General features: G+C 44.1%; 1 protein-coding gene across 1 annotated transcript in view; it reads left to right on the forward strand.

The window, feature by feature from the left end:
- The window catches only part of trappc9 (trafficking protein particle complex subunit 9), a 140,961-nt gene that overhangs the window by 100,808 nt on the left and 19,218 nt on the right, over positions 1-20,935 (forward strand). The window contains exon 17 of the mRNA XM_066668751.1: positions 12,569-12,687. Coding sequence (XP_066524848.1) covers positions 12,569-12,687 — 119 coding nt within the window. The remainder of the gene's footprint in view (positions 1-12,568; positions 12,688-20,935) is intronic.

The following is a 20,935-nucleotide window of genomic DNA, read 5'->3' on the forward strand; positions in this document are numbered from 1 at the left end:
ATTCTACTGTACTGTGCTCTACTGATCTGACCTGTACTGTACTCTACTGATCTGTACTCTACAGATCTGACCTGCACTGTGCTCTACTGTACTGTACTGTACTGATCTGACCTGTTCTGTACTCTACTGATCTGATCTCTACTGTATTCTACTGTACTGTGCTCTACTGATCTGATAAGTACTGTACTGATTTAATCTGTACTGTACTCTAGTGATCTGTACTCTACTGATCTGACCTGCACTGTCCTCTACTGATTTAATCTGTACTGTACTCTACTGTACTGTACTGTAGTATACTGATCTTTGTACTGTAATGACCTATGCTTTTCTTTTGCTTTTTTTCTTTTCATTTTCATTTTACTTTTTTTTTCTTTTTTATTCCTATTCCTATGCCCTGTTTGGAAGATTCCTCTTTTTTTATTATTTGTGTGTGATGAAGAAGCTCCACATCATCTTCCTCTCATTTTCTCTTTCTCTGTTCTCACTGCACACACCCGAACATCCCTCTCTCTTATTTCATTCTTCTCAGCTCAACCAGCCTTTTCTTCTTTCTTTCTCTGTCATAAATCCCTTCTCTATATTCTTTTTGATAAGTCAATCATATAAGAATTCACATTTTCATTTCTTCTTTTTGATATTGCTTTCAGCTCATTCTTGTTCTCTACGGTAGTTTTTCTTCTCTCTCACTCTCTTATATACTCATCTTTCCTCTCTTCTCTCAGCTATACAGACTCAGCGTGTGTATTAATATGAATGAGTGAATAGAGGAGGCTGGAGTGAACAAACCACAGGATCCACACCTTTTCCTTTTTTCTTCTTTCTCTCACTCTGTTTCTGTTATTGTAGTGTGCTGTGGACTGTAACCCGAGCTGATGTTATCTAGAACACTAGAATGTGGTTCTGTGACTGAGGTGTGGTCTATTGGCTGAGGAGCCGGGTCAGAGCAGGACGTTATTGATGACCGTCAGTGATGAAACTCTCAGCTGGTCTTTAACAGCAGCAGAGTCTCTGATTGGCTGCCTTCACTGTGACCCGAGCAGGACTTTAGTTGGGCATCATTCATCCTGCTAAAATATCCCCTTAAAAACTGTGTTTAATGGCAACATTCTTTGTTTTAAAAAAAGTGAGTGCGTTGAAGAGCGAGTGGTTCACTATCATTTACAGAAATGTTCTGAACAGGGCTGTTTAGACAGGGGGAGAATGCTGCTGTGGGTTTTGATCCTTGTCATGTTTTGACTAAAGCAGGTCACAGAGTCTGGGAAATACGGAGCGGAGGAAATCTGTGCCAAGACCAACTTGCAAATGAATCTTCCCAATGTGCTGCGTTTATGCAATCAGCAGATGGGTGGTGTTTCAGTGATGTGTCCAACTTTCCGTGATCACAGTGGACTTCACAGGACGAGATTTCAGTAGAAAAATGCAGGGACGACCGTTATTACGCCCCCGTGTGGCCAGCTGTACAGGGGGAGTGTGTTCACCTCTGTTGACCCACTGGAGCAGAGGACGTGACCCCCACCCTCCCCTCGGCCAGGCTTCATTCCGGCCTTCTGCACCTCTACCTGTCTCCTCCTCTTCTGTCCATCCCCTCATTTATTCATCTCTCTCTCTCTCTCTCTCTCTCTCTCTCTCACTCTCTCCATCCGCTTTATTCCTACTCACTCACTCTTTCTTTCTGTAGTGTTTTATTCATCCTTCCCTTTTCTTCCTTTCTTTAGTCATCTGCAGCTTGGTTTTCTTTTTTCATTCTTTCTTTCATCCTTTTTTTCTTGCTTATTTGTTTGTTTTATTTTTCTTCTTCTTTCTTTGTTCTGTATTTTTCCCCTCTTTATTCTTTCTTAATGGCTTATATATTTTTGTCCGTTCTTTCTTTTGTCCTTCTTTCATCTTTTACTTGTCTTTTGTATTGTTTTTTTTTTTTTTTACTTTATTTCTGTCTGCCCCCTCTCTAATGATAATGATGATGATAATGATGATGTGCTCTTTTCACACTAACACAAACTTTTCATTCACTGCCCTCTCTCTCTCTCTCACTTGTTCACCTCTCCATCTACAGAGAGAGAGAGAGAGAGGTAAATAGAGAGGGACAGACATATTAAACTGAGCTTGGCTCCAGACAGAAAGGGCAGGGAGGAGAGAGTTGAGGACACCGGAGCAGTTTTGAAGGGCGGGGTCCGTCTGCTCTTTCTTTTTTTCTTCCCCCATGCTGGAAATAACAGCACACCAATTAGCATCAGTTTTGATGAGATCATCCTTTTACAGGCGTCTAAACCCAATGCCCCCGACGGCGCACGTCACCACTCTGCAGCTGAGTAACATTCTGGGGCTCGGGTCTGTATTTCTCTTAGAGTACGGTGAGTCATTCCCCTCAGACCCGCGTGTACTCCTCTCGCCGCGTCCTTCGGAGAGCTGGGACGCGTGGGTAATGCTAACTGTAAGTTATGCTGTGCGGTTAATTGGATTACCTTATTCTCTGCAGCACTGTGTGGTTTCACGCATCAGCCACTAGGGGCTCATTAATCCTCACAGCAGCTGCCTGTTCAGTTTGACATTTGCCTCTTGAGACATCCCTCTGTTGCTGATTTGTATTTATTCGTTTGATTATCTTTATTCAAATATCAGAATAAAGCTTGCAAGGATTGTCCTTCCGTGAGTCAGTGGCATAGCTAAGAAGCAGAGTATTTGATGTTTTGTTGGTGGCATAGTGTAGTGGATAACGCTGCTGCCTCCAGAGAGATTTTGTTCCCAGCTTGGACTGGAATACCCTACTGCACCTCACTTGTCCAGTTTGAATTTTGCCTCCCAAAAAGTCCCCAAGTTGGAGGATTTGGAATTATTAGATTGTTAGTTATGACAAATGAGTTCCCAAGACATGGGTTAAAGCCCTTGTTCATCAAGGGGTCACAAGCTAGAGTTTGGTGGTCATGTGTTTAACTGTAGGGTCCTGAGGGTCCCTGTTCATATCTTAGGGTTTGGTGGCGCTATCATGCTCCATCATACATTGATGGTGTGGGCACAGCCTTCTAGGAGTCAATTGCCTTGATTATAGAGTACCTGGATTACCCAAACTGCTACTTCCACTGCTTCACTACTGGAGTTCCTCAGGGCTCAGTTATAGGTCCATTTCTGTTGTCCTTGAACAGTGTATCTCAGTGTGTTCCAGTGCTTTGTGGACTGACTGAAGTTGCAAATCGTTGTTCAACTCTGGACCTGAAACCATGACTTTCTTCAGCTATAATGCAGAGAATTGAAGTTCTTGATCCTAGAACAGAGGTTATCATCCTTGCCTTGGATGCAGGTTACAGGAATTTAAAATGGCCCCCTGGTATGACATGATGACAGTTCAGGTAGCGTGTCAGGTATAAAATCCTGCCCTGGAACCTGGATCCAAATGTTTGAGGTCTGATGGCTTGATGTCCCATCATATGGGACAAAGGTTTGATGACCTCTGTCCCATATGATGTACTTCGTAATTTCTCTGATCACACATCCATCCACCATTTACCACTAGATTCCATAGATTCCTACTTTGGAAGGATATGGCATTTCTTGAAGGCAGGGACCTGAATTTCCAGACCTGATTGCAGTTCTCTGCTCCTAGACATTCCTCTTGCATTATTCAGGATTTCTCATCTGCAGAACATTCTTAATGCCACTCGCCTGGTCCACAACCTCCCTCTCACGTGTGACACCTCTGCAGAGATCACTCTGTTGGCACTGTGTGGAAACAAGACTCAGATACAAAGCTCTGCTTCTCACATTCCAGCTTTCCAAAAATTTACATGCGCACTTCCATGGCCCGCGATCACACATCTATACACCTCTTTAGGTCTTTGACATTTGACATGGTCTTCCCCAAGAGCTAAGCTTAAGACTATTGGCTCTTGGCTCTTGGTCCTTGGAGGTGGCACAAACTTGCTTCTGAATTCCACACTGCACATTCACTTGGTTCTTTCTACTTTGGTCTGGGGACTTTAGGAAATATCTACTTTCTCAGAAAGAAAGGTAATGATCTGTGATTGAGGTGGAATGCCTCTTTTCAAGGACTGGTTGTCCTTTCAAGGATATATCTTCAGTACCTTGAGTCAGGGAACATTGCTGTACTGTATGTCATTGCAATTCAATTTTCTCTCTTTGATTACAATCTGTTTCAGAAAGTTGCACACTTTTCACCGTAAGTTTTTAGATGCACTGCTAGACCTTGAGGAAATTTACCTGAGGAAATGTACCTCTAATGTGCCCTTAATTTTGATAGCGTAGGTTAATAACTGTGTTAATCTTTATAGTGTAGGTTAATAACTGTGTTAATCTTTATAGCGTAGGTTAATAACTGTGTTAATCTTTATAGCGTAGGTTAATAACTGTGTTAATCTTTATAGTGTAGCTTAATAACTGTGTTAATTTTGATAGCTTAGGTTAATAACTGTGTTAATCTTTATAGTGTAGCTTAATAACTGTGTTAATGTTGATAGTGTAGGTTAATAACTGTGTTAATCTTTATAGCGTAGGTTAATAACTGTGTTAATGTTGATAGTGTAGGTTAATAACTGTGTTAATCTTTATAGTGTAGCTTAATAACTGTGTTAATTTTGATAGTGTAGGTTAATAACTGTGTTAATCTTTATAGCGTAGGTTAATAACTGTTAATTTTGATAGTGTAGGTTAATAACTGTGTTAATCTTTATAGCGTAGGTTAATAACTGTGTTAATGTTGATAGTGTAGGTTAATAACTGTGTTAATGTTGATAGCGTAGGTTAATAACTGTGTTAATCTTTATAGTGTAGCTTAATAACTGTGTTAATTTTGATAGTGTAGGTTAATAACTGTATTAATCTTTATAGCGTAGGTTAATAACTGTGTTAATGTTGATAGTGTAGGTTAATAACTGTTTATCTTTATAGCGTAGGTTAATAACTGTGTTAATCTTTATAGCGTAGGTTAATAACTGTGTTACTGTTGATAGCGTAGGTTAATAACTGTGTTAATGTTGATAGTGTAGGTTAATAACTGTGTTAATCTTTATAGCATAGGTTAATAACTGTGTTAATCTTTATAGCGTAGGTTAATAACTGTGTTAATGTTGATAGCGTAGGTTAATAACTGTGTTAATGTTGGTAGTGTAGGTTAATAACTGTGTTAATGTTGATAGTGTAGGTTAATAACTGTGTTAATCTTTATAGTGTAGGTTAATAACTGTGTTAATGTTGATAGCGTAGGTTAATAACTGTGTTAATCTTTATAGCGTAGGTTAATAACTGTGTTAATCTTTATAGCGTAGGTTAATAACTGTGTTAATCTTTATAGCGTAGGTTAATAACTGTGTTAATGTTGATAGTGTAGGTTAATAACTATGTTCATCTTTATAGCGTAGGTTAATAACTGTGTTAATGTTGGTAGCGTAGGTTAATAACTGTGTTAATCTTTATAGCGTAGGTTAATAACTGTGTTAATGTTGATAGTGTAGGTTAATAACTGTGTTAATGTTGGTAGTGTAGGTTAATAACTGTGTTAATCTTTATAGTGTAGGTTAATAACTGTGTCAATCCCTATAGTGTAGGTTAATAACTGTGTTAATGTTGATAATTGAGGTTAATAACGATGTTAAATTTATTTACTAAAACTATGATGAAATATATTAGCTGACAATCTAATTTTCACAACTAAATCTAGATGAGAACTAGATGAAATAATTCTGACAATATATAAACTATGATCAAATGTTATCTTTTGGGAAAAGTATAAAACCGAATGATGTTGATGACGTGAATGACACACACATGTTACTTCTGATTTGAAAACAGAAAATCACAAAGAAGCAAAAATAAGAATGCCCCATGTGTTTGCTGTTGTCAGGGTGATGATGCTCAAGTTATTGTTTGGGTGACTTTACTTCACTACCAAAGGTTTTGACAAAGTGGTAGATACTGTGGAGTGTAGAATGATTTCAGAGTGGTTCAGAGTCATAAAAGCTGCTAATAAATAATACCTCTACATACAATTAAAATTCGGCTATAATTTTTACATTTAATAAAGTAAAACCAGACTAAAATGTTTCTAGTCGAGAATAAATCTAATAATGAATGAATGTATACAACAGGAATAAGAGTAATATACATTTTGGGCCAAAGACTAAACCCAAATTAAAATCAGCTGCTGTAATTAGCGCTTTAGTGCTAATGTACCCTTCAGTGGTTGTTTAAAAGTTTCCGAATCATTGCGTTCAAGACTTTTCAGCAAAGGCCTGTCGATCAAAACCGAATCTGATGAGTCCAAACATTGGCTAGTAGTGTGTTTGAGGGGTTTGTGAAGGCTCTGACTGGTGCGATCCAATGCTGAGTTGAGTCTCCGTGTTGCTACGGTTGCAGGTTTTGCTATTTCTGCTCACCATAAGTGTGTGGGTGGGACATCCCTTGGCGAGCACAAATTGATCAAGGCCCTCTTTAAAGGAGCATAGCGTTTAACTAGAAGCACACTTGGGGATTTGTCCTTGGTGCTGGAGAGGGAGAGGTCTGTGATATGAGTCGCCTTTACCAGCGTGCCTCCAGTGGATTCCACCGTGCACCTCCTTTGTGCTGGAGATTAATCAAAGTCGTATTTATCGCCGTGCCTTTTCCCCACAGCTCAGATACCAGTGAGTCATTCATCTCAGACCCGGGTGTACTCCGGCTGCATCGTCTTGCTGTGCTCTTTCGGAGAGCTGTGATACGTGGGTAAACATGCTGTTCGTTATATCGTGTGCTTAATTGGATTAGCACATTCTCTGCTGCAGGATGTAGTTTAGGCCTCAGCCGCTTGGGGCTCATTATCCCTCACAGCAGCTGCCTGTTCAGTTTGACATTTGCTCGTCAAGGATTCCCACAGTCGAAGATGGGAACTGATTATTAATTATGAGACAATTATTAGTAATTATTTCTGATGATAACCTAAAGCCAAAATAGTTGGGGCAGGATGTGCTACAGCAGATGATTGTCAGATATCAGATCTGTGCTGCAGTACGTTTTGGTGTCGCGCTGTACGTTGTTGATTGGTTTGTAGAGGGGCGTGTCTAAACACACTATTTAATACTCTTTCTTATTCGTGGCTCAGATCCCATTCTAACGTCTGTAAGACACAAACACGTTGCGTATACGGTGCTTACCTCTTTATTCACGTTTCCAGTTCCACTTTAAAAGGTTGAGTAGTGCTGGCTGCTGATTAATGCCGTGTCCCCAATCACAAACCTGCTGTAGATTTCGTTGCGTCCCGAAGGCCAGTATTGTCTTTCACGTTAGCGTCTGTTTTCGTGAACGATCTCGGATGGTCACGGTACTGCACTAGGATCCAATACACTCTTCCACAAGAGATAGATTGGATTTATCCTCTCAGTATGCAAATGTGTATCGATGGGCCTTCCTTCTTGGAAATGGACAGTCTAATGGACAGTCTCAGAGCTCCCCTAATGGTGCTGCTTCAGCAGGTTTGGATTAGGAGCCCTACGATCAAACGTATTTTGTCAGTGTTGTGAGTTCTGGATTGTTGTTGTTGTTTTTAAGAGTGATATCCTGGGTTCAGAGTAGGTTGAGCTGTATTGAAGTGGCTAGTGGCCAGCAGTGTGTGCTTGAAAGGTAACCCCTCCAGCTCGCAGTGCTATAGCTGTTGGAGCTTTGATCGGTCTGGTTGGTCAGTAAATCAGTGTTTACCCTTAAAGACCCTGGTTTAAACACCTTGTCTGCTACTGTTACTGACTCGGCCTGAGTGGGATACACAGAGCATGGGTAAGTTATGAACATTTTCACTGCATGTGCACATTAATGTGGAGCCCACCAACCCTCACACTGTGAAACAACACTACCCCAAGACCAGCCAGTTTACTGTGTGCTGCCTGAGTGTGAAAACACGGGATAAAACGAGTCGTTCTGATTCTGACATCAAGTGCGACAAATCGGAGAAGAAAGAGAACCGTGCGAAAAACTGCTGCGAACTCGGGGTCGGAGTGAACAGCGAGCGGCTCGTTATCATTTAAAGGAAGATGCGCTGGAAGTGGCTGCTCTGAACAGAAATGTTTAGACAAGGGGACAACACTGCTGTTTGGGAGGAGTGTGGTGTGTTCTCCCTGTGTCAGCATGGGTTTCCTCCGGGTGACTGTCTGTGAAGAGTGTGGTGTGTTCTCCCTGTGTCAGCATGGGTTTCCTCCGGTTGACTGTCTGTGAGGAGTGTGGTGTGTTCTCCCTGTGTCTGCGTGGGTTTCCTCCGGGTGACTGTCTGTGAAGAGTGTGGTGTGTTCTCCCTGTGTCAGCATGGGTTTCCTCCGGTTGACTGTCTGTGAGGAGTGTGGTGTGTTCTCCCTGTGTCTGTGTGGGTTTCCTCCGGGTGACTGTCTGTGAGGAGTGTGGTGTGTTCTCTCTGTGTCTGCGTGGGTTTCCTCCGGGTGACTGTCTGTGAGGAGTGTGGTGTGTTCTCTCTGTGTCAGCGTGGGTTTCTTCCGGGTGCTCCATTTTCCTCCCACAGTCCAAAAACACACATTGGTAGGTGGATTGGGGACTCAAAAGTGTGTGTGTGTGTTGCCCTGTGAAGGACTGGCGCCCCCTCCAGGGTGTATTCCTGCCTTGTGCCCAATTATTCCAGGTAGGCTCCGCACCCACCGCGACCCTGAACTGGATAAGGGTTACAGACAATGAATGGATGTACTCTATACCCTCGTGTAGTTTTAACTGATTTTTTTTTGTTCAAGTAATGTGTGAGAGTGAGTGAGAAAGATGGTTATTTACTGCACTCAGGGGAACTCAGTCAAATAAAGCCTTTTTTCACTCTATTCAGACATGTTTCATTGCTGTGATTTGTGTGTGTGTGTGTGTGTGTGTTTTAGAGAGGAGAGGTTTTAGAGACTAACTGCTCATACAGGAAGAGCCATAATGAGTGGAGCTTTTAGAGAGTGTATACTTCAGTGTATCCCCCACTCTGTGCAGAAGGTGCTCGGCCTCCGGAACAAGAGAAAGCAGTATAAATAAGAGACTGTAGTAAAAGCTTCTCTGCGGCCTGCTGTACTTTGCTTAGTGCGTTTTCTCGGCTGCGGCGTGTGCAGCAGGGTGTAGGGGGTGTGCACTCTGTGTTTGCGAGTATGTAGATGGCTTTGTGTGTTTTTATAAGGCCTTTGTGTACAGTTTGGGTGCACCTTTTCATTTCCATCTGTGCCGGATATTGCCGCGCTCCAGTGTTTGCTGTACGTGTGCTGGACCGAGACTCTCCACGCCATTCAGCAGGTGCTCTCCTGGACAATGGAGCAGGCTGCACAACTGTACCCCTACTTTGATTAGGAAAGTGAACAAACAACCTTCCTGCAGACCACCAGGAATATATAAAACCATAAGAAATCCCTCAGGACATAGAGAGGACCACGCCGTTTTAAATATAACACCAAGAATGCAGTTATACTTTATATAAACTGATGAATCATAACATGATGACCACCTCCTTCTTTCTTCTTCTGTATACTTTAGTTTCCCACTTTCCCCCTGTTCTTCAGCGCTCAGGACCCCCACAGAGCAGGTGTGATGTGGTGGTGGATCATTCTCAGCGCTGCAGTGACACTGACGTGGTGGTGGTGTGTTAGTGTGTGTTGTGCTGGTGTAGAGTGGATCAGACACAGCAGTGCTGCTGGAGTTTAAACCCCTCAGAGTCTGGACTGAGAACAGTCCACCGACCGAAAACATCCAGCCGACAGCGTCCTGTGTCACCGATGAAGGACTAGAGGACGAGCGACACACACTGTGCAGCGACAGATGAGCTACTGTCTCTGACTCTACATCTACAAGGTGGACCAACGAGGGAGGAGTGTCTCACAGAGTGGACAGAGAGTGGACACAGGGTTTAAAAACTCCAGCAGCACTGCTGCGTCTGATCCACTCTACACCAGCACAACACACACTAACACACCACCACCACGTCAGTGTCACTGCAGCACTGAGAATGACAGTTTGTGGTTACAGGACAACAAAGTGCTCCTGTGTGGTCAGTGGAGCAGAGATAAAGGGCATTGAGTGTACACACAACGAGGTGCTCATGATGTTGAGGTTGATTGAGCTTTAACCACAAGGATATAACCTCTGGGCGTCTTGGTAACAGGCGGAAATGACGCTGCTGCACCTGGGGAGAAACTATGGCTCACAAAGTTCTGTAGAGCACCATCACAGATTCCACAGTGTGTGTGTGTGTGTGTGTGTGTGTGTTCGGTATATCAATAAGAGATAATGCCACACACTCTAATTGAACACTCTAGAGCCGATTGCACTGTGTTTTATTTACGGTTTGTTTATAGCACCTCGTTTTTCACCTCACGGCAGGTTATGGATTTTTCTATTTCAGGAAGCGATAGACAGATACAGAGAGAGAGAGAGGGGCTGTGAGGGAAAGACATAGTAAAGAAAAAAGGAGGATTGGGGTAATGGATCATCTGCTCTGCTTCTCTCGATCAGGAATGTGTGTTTATTATAGCATCCAACTCACACCTTATCTCTGTCTCTTTCTCATTGTCTCTCTCTCTCTCTGTGTGTTTTATTTCAAATATGATGTTTTTATTAAAGAAAAAAAACCCTAAAAGTGGAAGTTTTACTTTTTGTTACTGAGGTTAGGGTTAGTGTTAATTAACTACGTTTATCGTTATGTCTATGGAATGTCCTAACTTGTATAGTGTGTGTGTGTGTGTGTGTGTGTGTGTTAGTGAGTATGAGAGTTTGTATGTGTTAGTGAGTGTGTGAGAGTTTGTATTATTGAGTGTGTTAGTCAGTGTGAGTGTTTGTGTCACTTAGTGAGTGTGGATCAGTGAGTGTGTGTGTGAATTATTGAGTGTGTGTGTTAATGAGTGGGAGTGTTTGAGTGTGTTAGTGAGTGAGAGTGTTTGTGTGAAATAGTGAGTGCTAGTGTGAGTGAGAGTGTGTGTTAGTTGGAGTGTTTGTGTGAAAGTGTGTGTGTATGTGTTAGTGTGAGTGAGTGTAAGTGTGTGTGTGTTAGTGTGAGAGTGAGTGTTAGTGTTTGTGTGTGTGTTAGTGAGAGTGTGTTAGTATTAGTGTGTGTGTTAGTGTGAGAGTTTGTGTTTGTGTGTGTTAGTATTAGTGTGTGTGTGTGTTAGTGTGAGAGTGTGTGTTAGTATTAGTGTGTGTGCGTTAATGTGAGAGTGTGTGTTTGTGTGTGTGTGAATCACTCCTCTTTACAGCCGGCAGTGATCAGTTGTCTGACTGTAAGAGTGTAGCGCTTGTCTTTCAGACGGACCTGTGTGTCCTGGTTAGTGCAGATGTGTCCAGATGCAGAGTCGGACGGAGCTCCTCCTGCTGCTCTGTCAGTGCACAGCTGGGAGAATGAAATGCCTTTACGCTTTTTATGCTTTATATTCTGTATCTCAGCTCTCTGCTCATTTCCTCTGTGCACTGCATGACTTCTGCGTGTGTGTGTGTGTGTGTGTGTGTGTGTGTGTGTGTGTGTGTGTGTGTGTGTGTGTGTGTGTGTGTGTGTGTTTCATTTTGGTTAAGTTCTCCCCATAAGATACAAACAAATTCATAATGACACACACCAATATCACACTCTACACTCACTGACCCTGCATCATTTGTGTGCGTGTGTGTGTGTGTGTGTGTGTGTGTGTGTGCGCCTGCCTGTGTGAGTGTGTGTGTTGAATATGTAAATAAAGTTGAGAGCAGAAATCTCAGGGTATTGCGGCTGATGCGCTGACGCAATCAAGACGTCAGAAGAGAGAGGGAGAGGGAGGGAGGGCTTATTATGGGATGCGTGCTTGTATATAGATTTGTTTGGGCACGTTGTTTCCGCATAGCAACCAATTATTACCTGAATATTTTCCCATAGGAATCAATGAGATCCAGTTACGTCACCAACACCCAAACATCCACAAGGGATGCCACAGTAATCACTTGGCAGCACCTAGCAACCACCTGGGTTACCATAGCAACTGCTTAGGTGCCCCTTAGAAACCATCTGAGCTACCATAGACATATTATTATCCACATACTCCAGTAAGACCCAACCCAACCACACGGAATACCATAGCAACTGCATGACAACACCTTAGCAACCAAATAAGATACCATAGCATCAACCAGGGACACCTTAGGAGATGCCTGAAATACCATAGCCACCATCTTAAACATCTTGGCATACAACTTAAGCACCTAATTGAACAGGCTTTTAACTCACTCACTCACTCACTCAGATGTAAATTGCACCACAAGGGGCAGTATTTCTCACATATTCATTCACTTTTAAGGTGTGTGCCACAGTGGGGTGCTATATCTAAGTATCCTGACCCCTCCTTAAAGTATATGCGGGTGTCTATTAATGTGGTAGTTCATTAACAGTAGGTTGTACTGTTGTTCCAGCGTACCTTAGCAGAACCCTTGTATAGAACCTTTTTCTCAAACATTGTTTAAAAGCACATACACTGCAAAGAAATGCTGCTATGCTTTTTTTTATTTAAATAATGTTGTGCACTAATATGGAGCTCAGTGGATGTGTTTGTTCGTGTGTGTGTTAAAGTTTAACAGATGAGCTGGGTGTTTCACAGTGTGTGCTGCTCTTGTGTTTCAGATGGTATCAGTGTGACTGGGTTACCCATCTCCAGCCCCCTCAGACAGGTGCTTAAGCCCCGCCCTGAAAACAAACAGGTCAACACAGACGCCAGCAAGAGCGAATACAACCACGTGAAGGTAGGAACCGTTTCTCCATGTGGGCCTTGTTTACAGTGGTGTGTGTGCGTGTGTGTGTGTGTGCGTGCGCTTTGGCTGTGAAATGGATGCAGAGTGCGATTTAAAAAATAAATGTATTTATTTATGTGTTTATTTATTTATTTATTAGATTGAAGGGGGGTGACACACATTGAAAAACATGTTGAGAAGCACTTCCCTACAGCAGAGTACTGTCACATCATTTTACCTACAGGTTTCTATAGGTTTCTCCCATGATTCAGTGCAACACACCCTCAGAGAAACAGAATCCAGAACCCCCAACACACACACACACTTGGTTAATCTAGAGCTACAGGAAACTTCCCCAACCATCAGAGGAAGTAGAGTACACATTTAAAGTTGTAACGTTGTAGGAAGTAGAGCTCCAGATTTCAGGAACGTTCTGGAAAGCAGAGTTACAGGAATGTATTAGAAAGTAGAGTTCCGGAGTTTCAGAGTGGTGTTAATAAGAAGGGATTCAGTATCCCATGATCCTTAGGGAATTGGAGCGTCCAGATGTTTTAAGGAAGTGGAGTTAAAGAGATTCGGAACATTCTGGGAAGTAGAGTTTCGGGAACGTTTTGGGAAGTGGGGTTCTGTAGTTCCTGATCCGGCGGAGACCGTTAGTGTGGTATTAAGTTGTAACGGTTGTTTAATCCCCTGTGTTACTTTTGAATGTTTGTCACTGTGTGGTGCTGTATACTGGATTATCCGTTAGCATTAGCGTTAGCTCTGTTTTTTTCACATAGAGTAAGCCAACACAGCAGTTTTTCTTTTTCTTTTTTCTTTTTTCGTGTTTGTGTGTGTGTTTGTGTGTGTGTGTGTGTGTGTGTGTGTGTGTGTGTGTGTGTCTGTGCTTATAGAAGATATAAAGCGTTGTTTAAAGGGATTTTCCTGAATAAATGTTTTGTGGAGCCGAGTGGCGAATGCGGTTATTGAACTGTATTGTATGGGTAAATAGCTTTGGGACGCCGTGTGTTTACAGAGAAGAAAGGAACTGCTGGTAAAGCTTTTTCAAAGCGTTTTGATGTCCATTCATTTTAGACCCAGGTCTCCATTATGGACCCAGGCCGAGCCGAACAGTGCACGTTATTGTGTTAGAAAGCTGAAGCGACATTTCTAAAACTTCTTACCCTCTTTTTAACCGAGAGTTGTGAAGTTTTTATCCCTTCAAAGTTCTGTTCTTGTTTTCTTCAATGAAATGTTTAGCGAATGGCAGAACCAGGCTGTTTACAGTGGTGATGTTTTATCTGACCGTACGTTTGTGTTGTGTATTGTATGAAACTGTATGAAAGTGCGTTCATGCCTAATATCACTAAAGCGACCCTTCCCTGAACCTGAGCTGAGGAGACCTTTCTCTGGACTGAAAGGTGATGACATATCACCACCAAGCTCTCCAGGAGAACGCAGAGCATTGTTTTTGTTTTTAATGCAGTGCTGTCTGAGGGCTCAAAGATCTCCGGTGTTGGTTTTAGGCCTCATCCACTGCATACAGCGATCACTCCCGATACTCTGTTACCTTTAGTGATGCTATGGAGGGTAGGGCCTTGAATAACAGAGTTCTTTATTATTTTACATTGAGGAACGTTATTCTTGAACCCCCCCTCCATCGTCTGGGAGAAACCCACACAGACACAAGGAGAACACACCACACTCCTCACAGACAATCACCTGGAGGAAACCCACACAGACACAGGGAGAACACACCACACTCCTCACAGACAGTCACCCGGAGGAAACCCACGCAGACACAGGGAGAACACACCACACTCCTAGCCCTCGATAGTTTTGAGCATTAATTTACCCGCTTTTTGTTGCCTCTCTCCTGATGGATAATTGTCAATCTATCTATCGATCATCTGTCTATCCATACGGAATATGGTCAGGAGAATGGACAGAGAGCATAATACTATGACTCTGTGTGTGTGTGTGTGTGTGTGTGTGTGTGTGTGTGTGTGTGTGATCCTCATATTAAGCATCATTTTCTCTGCTGATAATACTCTGCTCTGTGGAGCTGCATACGGTTTCGCTATTAGTCTGTTCACTGATAGGTTCACAGCACGACCTCCAGAGGAGTCGCACAGATACGAGCGCGAGTGTGTGTGTGTGTGTGTATCAGAAGAAATCAGCCACTGTTAGGATGAGACAGTGGTTCTGAATCTGAATTAAAGAAATAGTTTGGAGATAAATCACCCTCTGCACTGGAGCTACATTCTGCCCTGTGGAGATAGTTTATGTGATTTATGAATTATAAGATACTTCATCAGTGCATAATATACAGTTATGGCCCAGTCTAGGGCATGATTTAGAGGGGACATATTATAAAACAGCCAGTAGTTCTCCGTGCATGTGTACATTAATGTTAGAATGAAAAAGACAACCGAACGAAAACAGCTAAAAACCAGAGCTTCTGCTCCTCGCTCCTCACTGCTGTGCACTCGGGGTCGGGGTGAACAGCGAGCGGCTCATTATCATTTAAAGGAACAGGTGCTGAAAGTAGCCGCTCTGAACAGGGCTGTTTACACGGGGGGGGGGGGGGGGGGAACACTGCTTTGGGGCTTGTTCCACTGTGGAGCAGAGGAGAATGTGTCCCGTTTTAAGAAAAAGTGAGAGTGGACACTCCCCCCAGACGCACCACCTGAGACATTAGCTTGGAGTAAACCAGATTAAGAGTCGAATGAGTTCTCTGACCCTGACCCTGCCCTAAGCTCAGAATCGGAGACAGAGCCTCCAACAGAAACAAACTCGACCCCAGTTTCGCTGAGAGTCGGAGACTGAGAGCAGGTGTGAGCTGGGTGGTGGACCATTCTCAGCACCGCAGTGACACTGATCCACAAAACACATACCTGCCCTGTGGTGGTCCGCTGGGGGTCCTGGCTAATGGAGGACAGGAAGAAAAGGGGCGGCTCTGTGCACTGTAGAGTCTGATTTCATTCTGTTTCAGAGCCTTATCACTTCATGCTCAGTGATTTTTTTAATGATGAGGTTTTAGGGCTGCAGTCTTAACTCTGAGAGTGTGTGTGTGTGTGTGTGTGTGTGGTGGGAGGGTGGGTGTGCATGTGTCTCAGTGTGAGATGGACTCATGCTGGATACTGTTAGTGTTTATCTGTGTGATTAGTTTGTTTACTGTCATTTTGAGATTGTAGAGAAAATTAAAAACAAGATTAGTGTGAGGAGAGAGAGAGAGATAGAGAGAGAGAGAGAGAGAGAGAGAGAGAGAGACACTTTATTGCACATGACAGTTACCTCATATGATAAGTAGGGATGCATTGCGTACCAGTGAAGTTATTTATTAAAACATTCTTGTTTAATTAAAAACTTTATCGTTCATTTCTGAAACTGTCTATTTTTTATTTAGCGTTTTCCCACATTACACCACCGACCGTTTTCATTTCCCACTGGGATCAATAAAGTATCCACTGATTTATAAATTAGTAACATGAGATGCAGCATGCTCTGGATATGCATTTACACAGTGTTCTTCTTTAGTAAGAGAGTTTCTATTATACAATAACGGCTGGGAAGTTGGTTCTGGGGCTCTGACACATCAAGAAAGTGCAGAAATCCCTGCTTGTCGATGACTGAAAACAGTTGATCATCAAGGTCAATATACAATATACAATATTACAATGTGGGACGTCCTTCTGAAAATGTAGACTGAGTACCCCAAATGTCCATTACTATACAATATTACATTTTTATTATCCAGACATGTCTCAGCGTAGTGTGCAAGTGTAGTGTGCCAGCGTAGTGTGCAACTGTAACGTGCTAGTGTAGTGTTTCAGTGTAGCGTGCGAGTGTAGTGGTTCAGTGTAGCGTGCGAGTGTAGTGGTTCAGTGTAGCGTGCGAGTGTAGTGGTTCAGTGTAGCGTGCGAGTGTAGTGGTTCAGTGTAGCGTGCGAGTGTAGTGGTTCAGTGTAGCGTGCGAGTGTAGTGGTTCAGTGTAGCGTGCGAGTGTAGTGGTTCAGTGTAGCGTGCGAGTGTAGTGGTTCAGTGTAGCGTGCGAGTGTAGTGGTTCAGTGTAGCGTGCGAGTGTAGTGGTTCAGTGTAGCGTGCGAGTGTAGTGGTTCAGTGTAGCGTGCGAGTGTAGTGGTTCATTGTAGCGTGCGAGTGTAGTGGTTCAGTGTAGCGTGCGAGTGTAGTGGTTCAGTGTAGCGTGCGAGTGTAGTGGTTCAGTGTAGCGTGCGAGTGTAGTGGTTCAGTGTAGCGTGCGAGTGTAGTGGTTCAGTGTAGCGTGCGAGTGTAGTGGTTCAGTGTAGCGTGCGAGTGTAGTGGTTCAGTGTAGCGTGCGAGTGTAGTGGTTCAGTGTAGCGTGCGAGTGTAGTGGTTCATTGTAGCGTGCGAGTGTAGTGGTTCAGTGTAGCGTGCGAGTGTAGTGGTTCAGTGTAGCGTGCGAGTGTAGTGGTTCAGTGTAGCGTGCGAGTGTAGTGGTTCAGTGTAGCGTGCATCATCTAAAACCTCTCTCTCTGTTTTATTTCTTAACTTTTCCTTATTCCTTATTTTTTCTTTTTTTATTTCCTTATTTCTTCTATGCTCTCTCTCTCAGTGGAACTGATCTCTCTCTCTGTCTCTCTCACCCACCCACCCACACTCACACACACACTTTTGTTGATGGATCAAGCTGCTCCTGACTCTGATATCCATACAAATACCTTCTCACACAGCAGAGAGAGAGAGAGAGAGAGAGAGAGCACTGTAATGATTCAGGAGAACAGAGAGAGTGAGTGAGATGATGCAGAGATGAAGGAGGAGAGGGTGCTCTTCTTTGTTCAGATACAGACAGAACTTCATGGAACATTTATAGCTAATTAATGTTAACAGCAGAGAGGTGTGTGTGTGTGCGTATGTCTGAGTCTGATTGTGTGTGTGTATTGAGAAGAGAGTTGTCACCGTGTAGCCTGCGTTGTGTCAATATTAGGACCTCCATTTCTGTGGAGCAGCGGCACATGAGCCTGGAGCACATAGCCCCCAGCATCTGTCTGTAGTGGAACTGATCTCTCTCTCTCTCTCTCTCTCTCACACACACACACACAGCTTCAGGGATGCACTGACTCACTCTAAGTCCTTTACACAGAGAGAGAATGTGTGTGTGTGTGTGTGTAAAACCAGTCATGACTGGATGTGTGTTTGAAGTGTTGCGTATCTGTCTGGACCAAAGTGACTTTGAGCACTCTGTGTGGTGAATGTTAAACAGAGAAACAGAAAGCTCTGTGTTCTGTTGCGGACCCTCTGAACCCCGTCACGTTCAGCTTGAGCGTCAGGACCCTCGGCTCCACGCACGGAATAATGAGTAACACTGGGGCCGATCGTCTTGAAGGAGAAGAGGGAACAGAAGGTAACTTTTAAGGCTCATTTATCATTCTTTTCCCTTCATCGTTTCAAATGATGTAACCGTCTGCACCCACACACACACTGCCATGCCTCCTTTAGTAGAAGTTAAGCAGCACGTCCAGCAGAGGGCGCCGCTCGGAGTCTAAATCAGGAGGTGCGCTGGTCTGAGGCTGCTGTATACATCAGCACATGTGGACCATGGAGAATTCTCTTCACACACAAGTCCAGGGCTTTCAGATGTCTGCGGGGGACTCCATCACCTGCCCTGTCGGATAGGAGCCGCAAATCAAGCACACGGTGCGTCATCCAGGGGACAACTTCCACAAGCTTTCGGGGACAAAGATGACCACAGAGCCCAATCTTACACGAATGAATGCATGAACTATTTAGTGAATGAATGATGGTTGAATTCCTGTAAGATATGGATCTCCTGATACTGATCTAAAAAATGTATATGTTCAAAAACCTACATGGAAAGAAGCACCCTCAGGGATCATTGCATACACTATTCCAATACACACACACACACACACACACACACAGGGAGAGTGTGATCTCGCTCTGTAAAGGCTGCTCTTTAATTCATGGGGAAGTCTCTAATGGTTTAGTCCTGTATACAAAAATGGTGTTTACAAACCGCACATGAGACAGGATCCTGAGTGTAAACACGCGATCAGAGCGAGGACACACACACACACACACACCCTGACACTCAGTGTTTATCTCTCTCCTCAGGAGCTTCATTACTCTCCACACTTCACACAGGAAACTGCCGGAGCTCTTTCTGGAAATGTTTGCAGACTAGGACTGATTTGGTGTTTGTCGTGTCTTATTTACCGCAGAGTGTTATCAGATTCTCTCAGAGCTCTTTCTGCTTTGTGAATGAGTGAACGGTTTGTGTTTCTGTGAAGAGGCTTTTGAGAGACGTGCGTGGCTGTGTGAATGAGAGCTTTAATAGAAGTGGAACTCCCCACAGAAGTGTACAGTGAGGTGTGTTTGTGAAACTGTCCACAGGTGTGAGTGTGTGAGTGACTGGGTGAGTGTGTGAAACTGTCCACAGGTGTGAGTGTGTGAGTGACTGGGTGAGTGTGTGAAACTGTCCACAGGTGTGAGTGTGAGAGTGACTGGGTGAGTGTGTGAAACTGTCCACAGGTGTGACTGGATGAGTGTGTGAAACTGTCCACAGGTGTGAGTGTGTGAGTGACTGGGTGAGTCTGTGAAACTGTCCACAGGTGTGAGTGTGTGAGTGACTGGGTGAGTGTGTGAAGCTGTCCACAGGTGTGAGTGTGAGAGTGACTGGGTGAGTGTGTGAGTGACTGGATGAGTGTGTTAAACTGTCCACAGGTGTGAGTGTGTGAAACTGTCCACAGGTGTGAGTGTGTGAGTGACTGGGTGAGTGTGTGAAACTGTCCACAGGTGTGAGTGTGTGAGTGACTGGGTGAGTGTGTGAAACTGTCCACAGGTGTGAGTGACTGGGTGAGTGTGTGAAACTGTCCACAGGTGTGAGTGTGTGAAACTGTCCACAGGTGTGAGTGTGTGAAACTGTCCACAGGTGTGAGTGTGTGAGTGACTGGATGAGTGTGTGAAACTGTCCACAGGTGTGTGTGTGTGTGTGTGTGTGTGAGTGACTGTGTGTGTGTGTGAAACTGTCCACAGGTGTGACTGGATGAGTGTGTGAAACTGTCCACAGGTGTGAGTGTGTGAGTGACTGGGTGAGTGTGTGAAACTGTCCACAGGTGTGAGTGTGTGAAACTGTCCACAGGTGTGTGTGTGTGAGTGACTGGGTGAGTGTGTGAAACTGTCCACAGGTGTGAGTGTGTGACACTGTCCACAGGTGTGAGTGTGTGAAACTGTCCACAGGTGTGAGTGTGTGAGTGACTGGGTGAGTGTGTGAAACTGTCCACAGGTGTGACTGGATGAGTGTGTGAAACTGTCCACAGGTGTGAGTGTGTGAGTGACTGGGTGAGTGTGTGAAACTGTCCACAGGTGTGAGTGTGTGAGTGACTGGGTGAGTCTGTGAAACTGTCCACAGGTGTGAGTGTGTGAAACTGTCCACAGTTGTGAGTGTGTGAGTGACTGGGTGAGTGTGTGAAACTGTCCACAGGTGTGAGTGTGTGAAACTGTCCACAGGTGTGAGTGTGTGAGTGACTGGATGAGTGTGTGAAACTGTCCACAGGTGTGAGTGTGAGAGTGACTGGGTGAGTGTGTGAAACTGTCCACAGGTGTGACTGGATGAGTGTGTGAAACTGTCCACAGGTGTGAGTGTGTGAGTGACTGGGTGAGTCTGTGAAACTGTCCACAGGTGTTAGTGTGTGAGTGACTGGGTGAGTGTGTGAAGCTGTCCACAGGTGTGAGTGTGAGAGTGACTGGGTGAGTGTGTGAGTAACTGGATGAGTGTGTTAAACTGTCCACAGGTGTGAGTGTGTGAAACTGTCCACAGGTGTGAGTGTGTGAGTGACTGGGTGAGTGTGTGAAACTGTCCACAGGTGTGAGTGTGTGAGTGACTGGGTGAGTGTGTGAAACTGTCCACAGGTGTGAGTGTGTGAGTCACTGGGTGAGTGTGTGAAACTGTCCACAGGTGTGAGTGTGTGAGTGACTGGATGAGTGTGTGAAACTGTCCACAGGTGTGAGTGTGAGAGTGACTGGGTGATTGTGTTAAACTGTCCACAGTTGTGAGTGTGAGAGTGACTGGGTGATTGTGTTAAATTGTCCACAGGTGTGAGTGTGTGAGTGACTGGGTGAGTGTGTGAAACTGTCCACAGGTGTGAGTGTGTGAGTGACTGGGTGAGTGTGTGAAACTGTCCACAGGTGTGAGTGTGTGAAACTGTCCACAGGTGTGAGTGTGAGAGTGACTTGGTGAGTGTGTGAAACTGTCCACAGGTATGAGTGTGAGAGTGACT

Source organism: Hoplias malabaricus, chromosome 4 (assembly GCF_029633855.1).
Source record: "Hoplias malabaricus isolate fHopMal1 chromosome 4, fHopMal1.hap1, whole genome shotgun sequence".
Taxonomy (NCBI): Eukaryota; Metazoa; Chordata; class Actinopteri; order Characiformes; family Erythrinidae; genus Hoplias; species Hoplias malabaricus.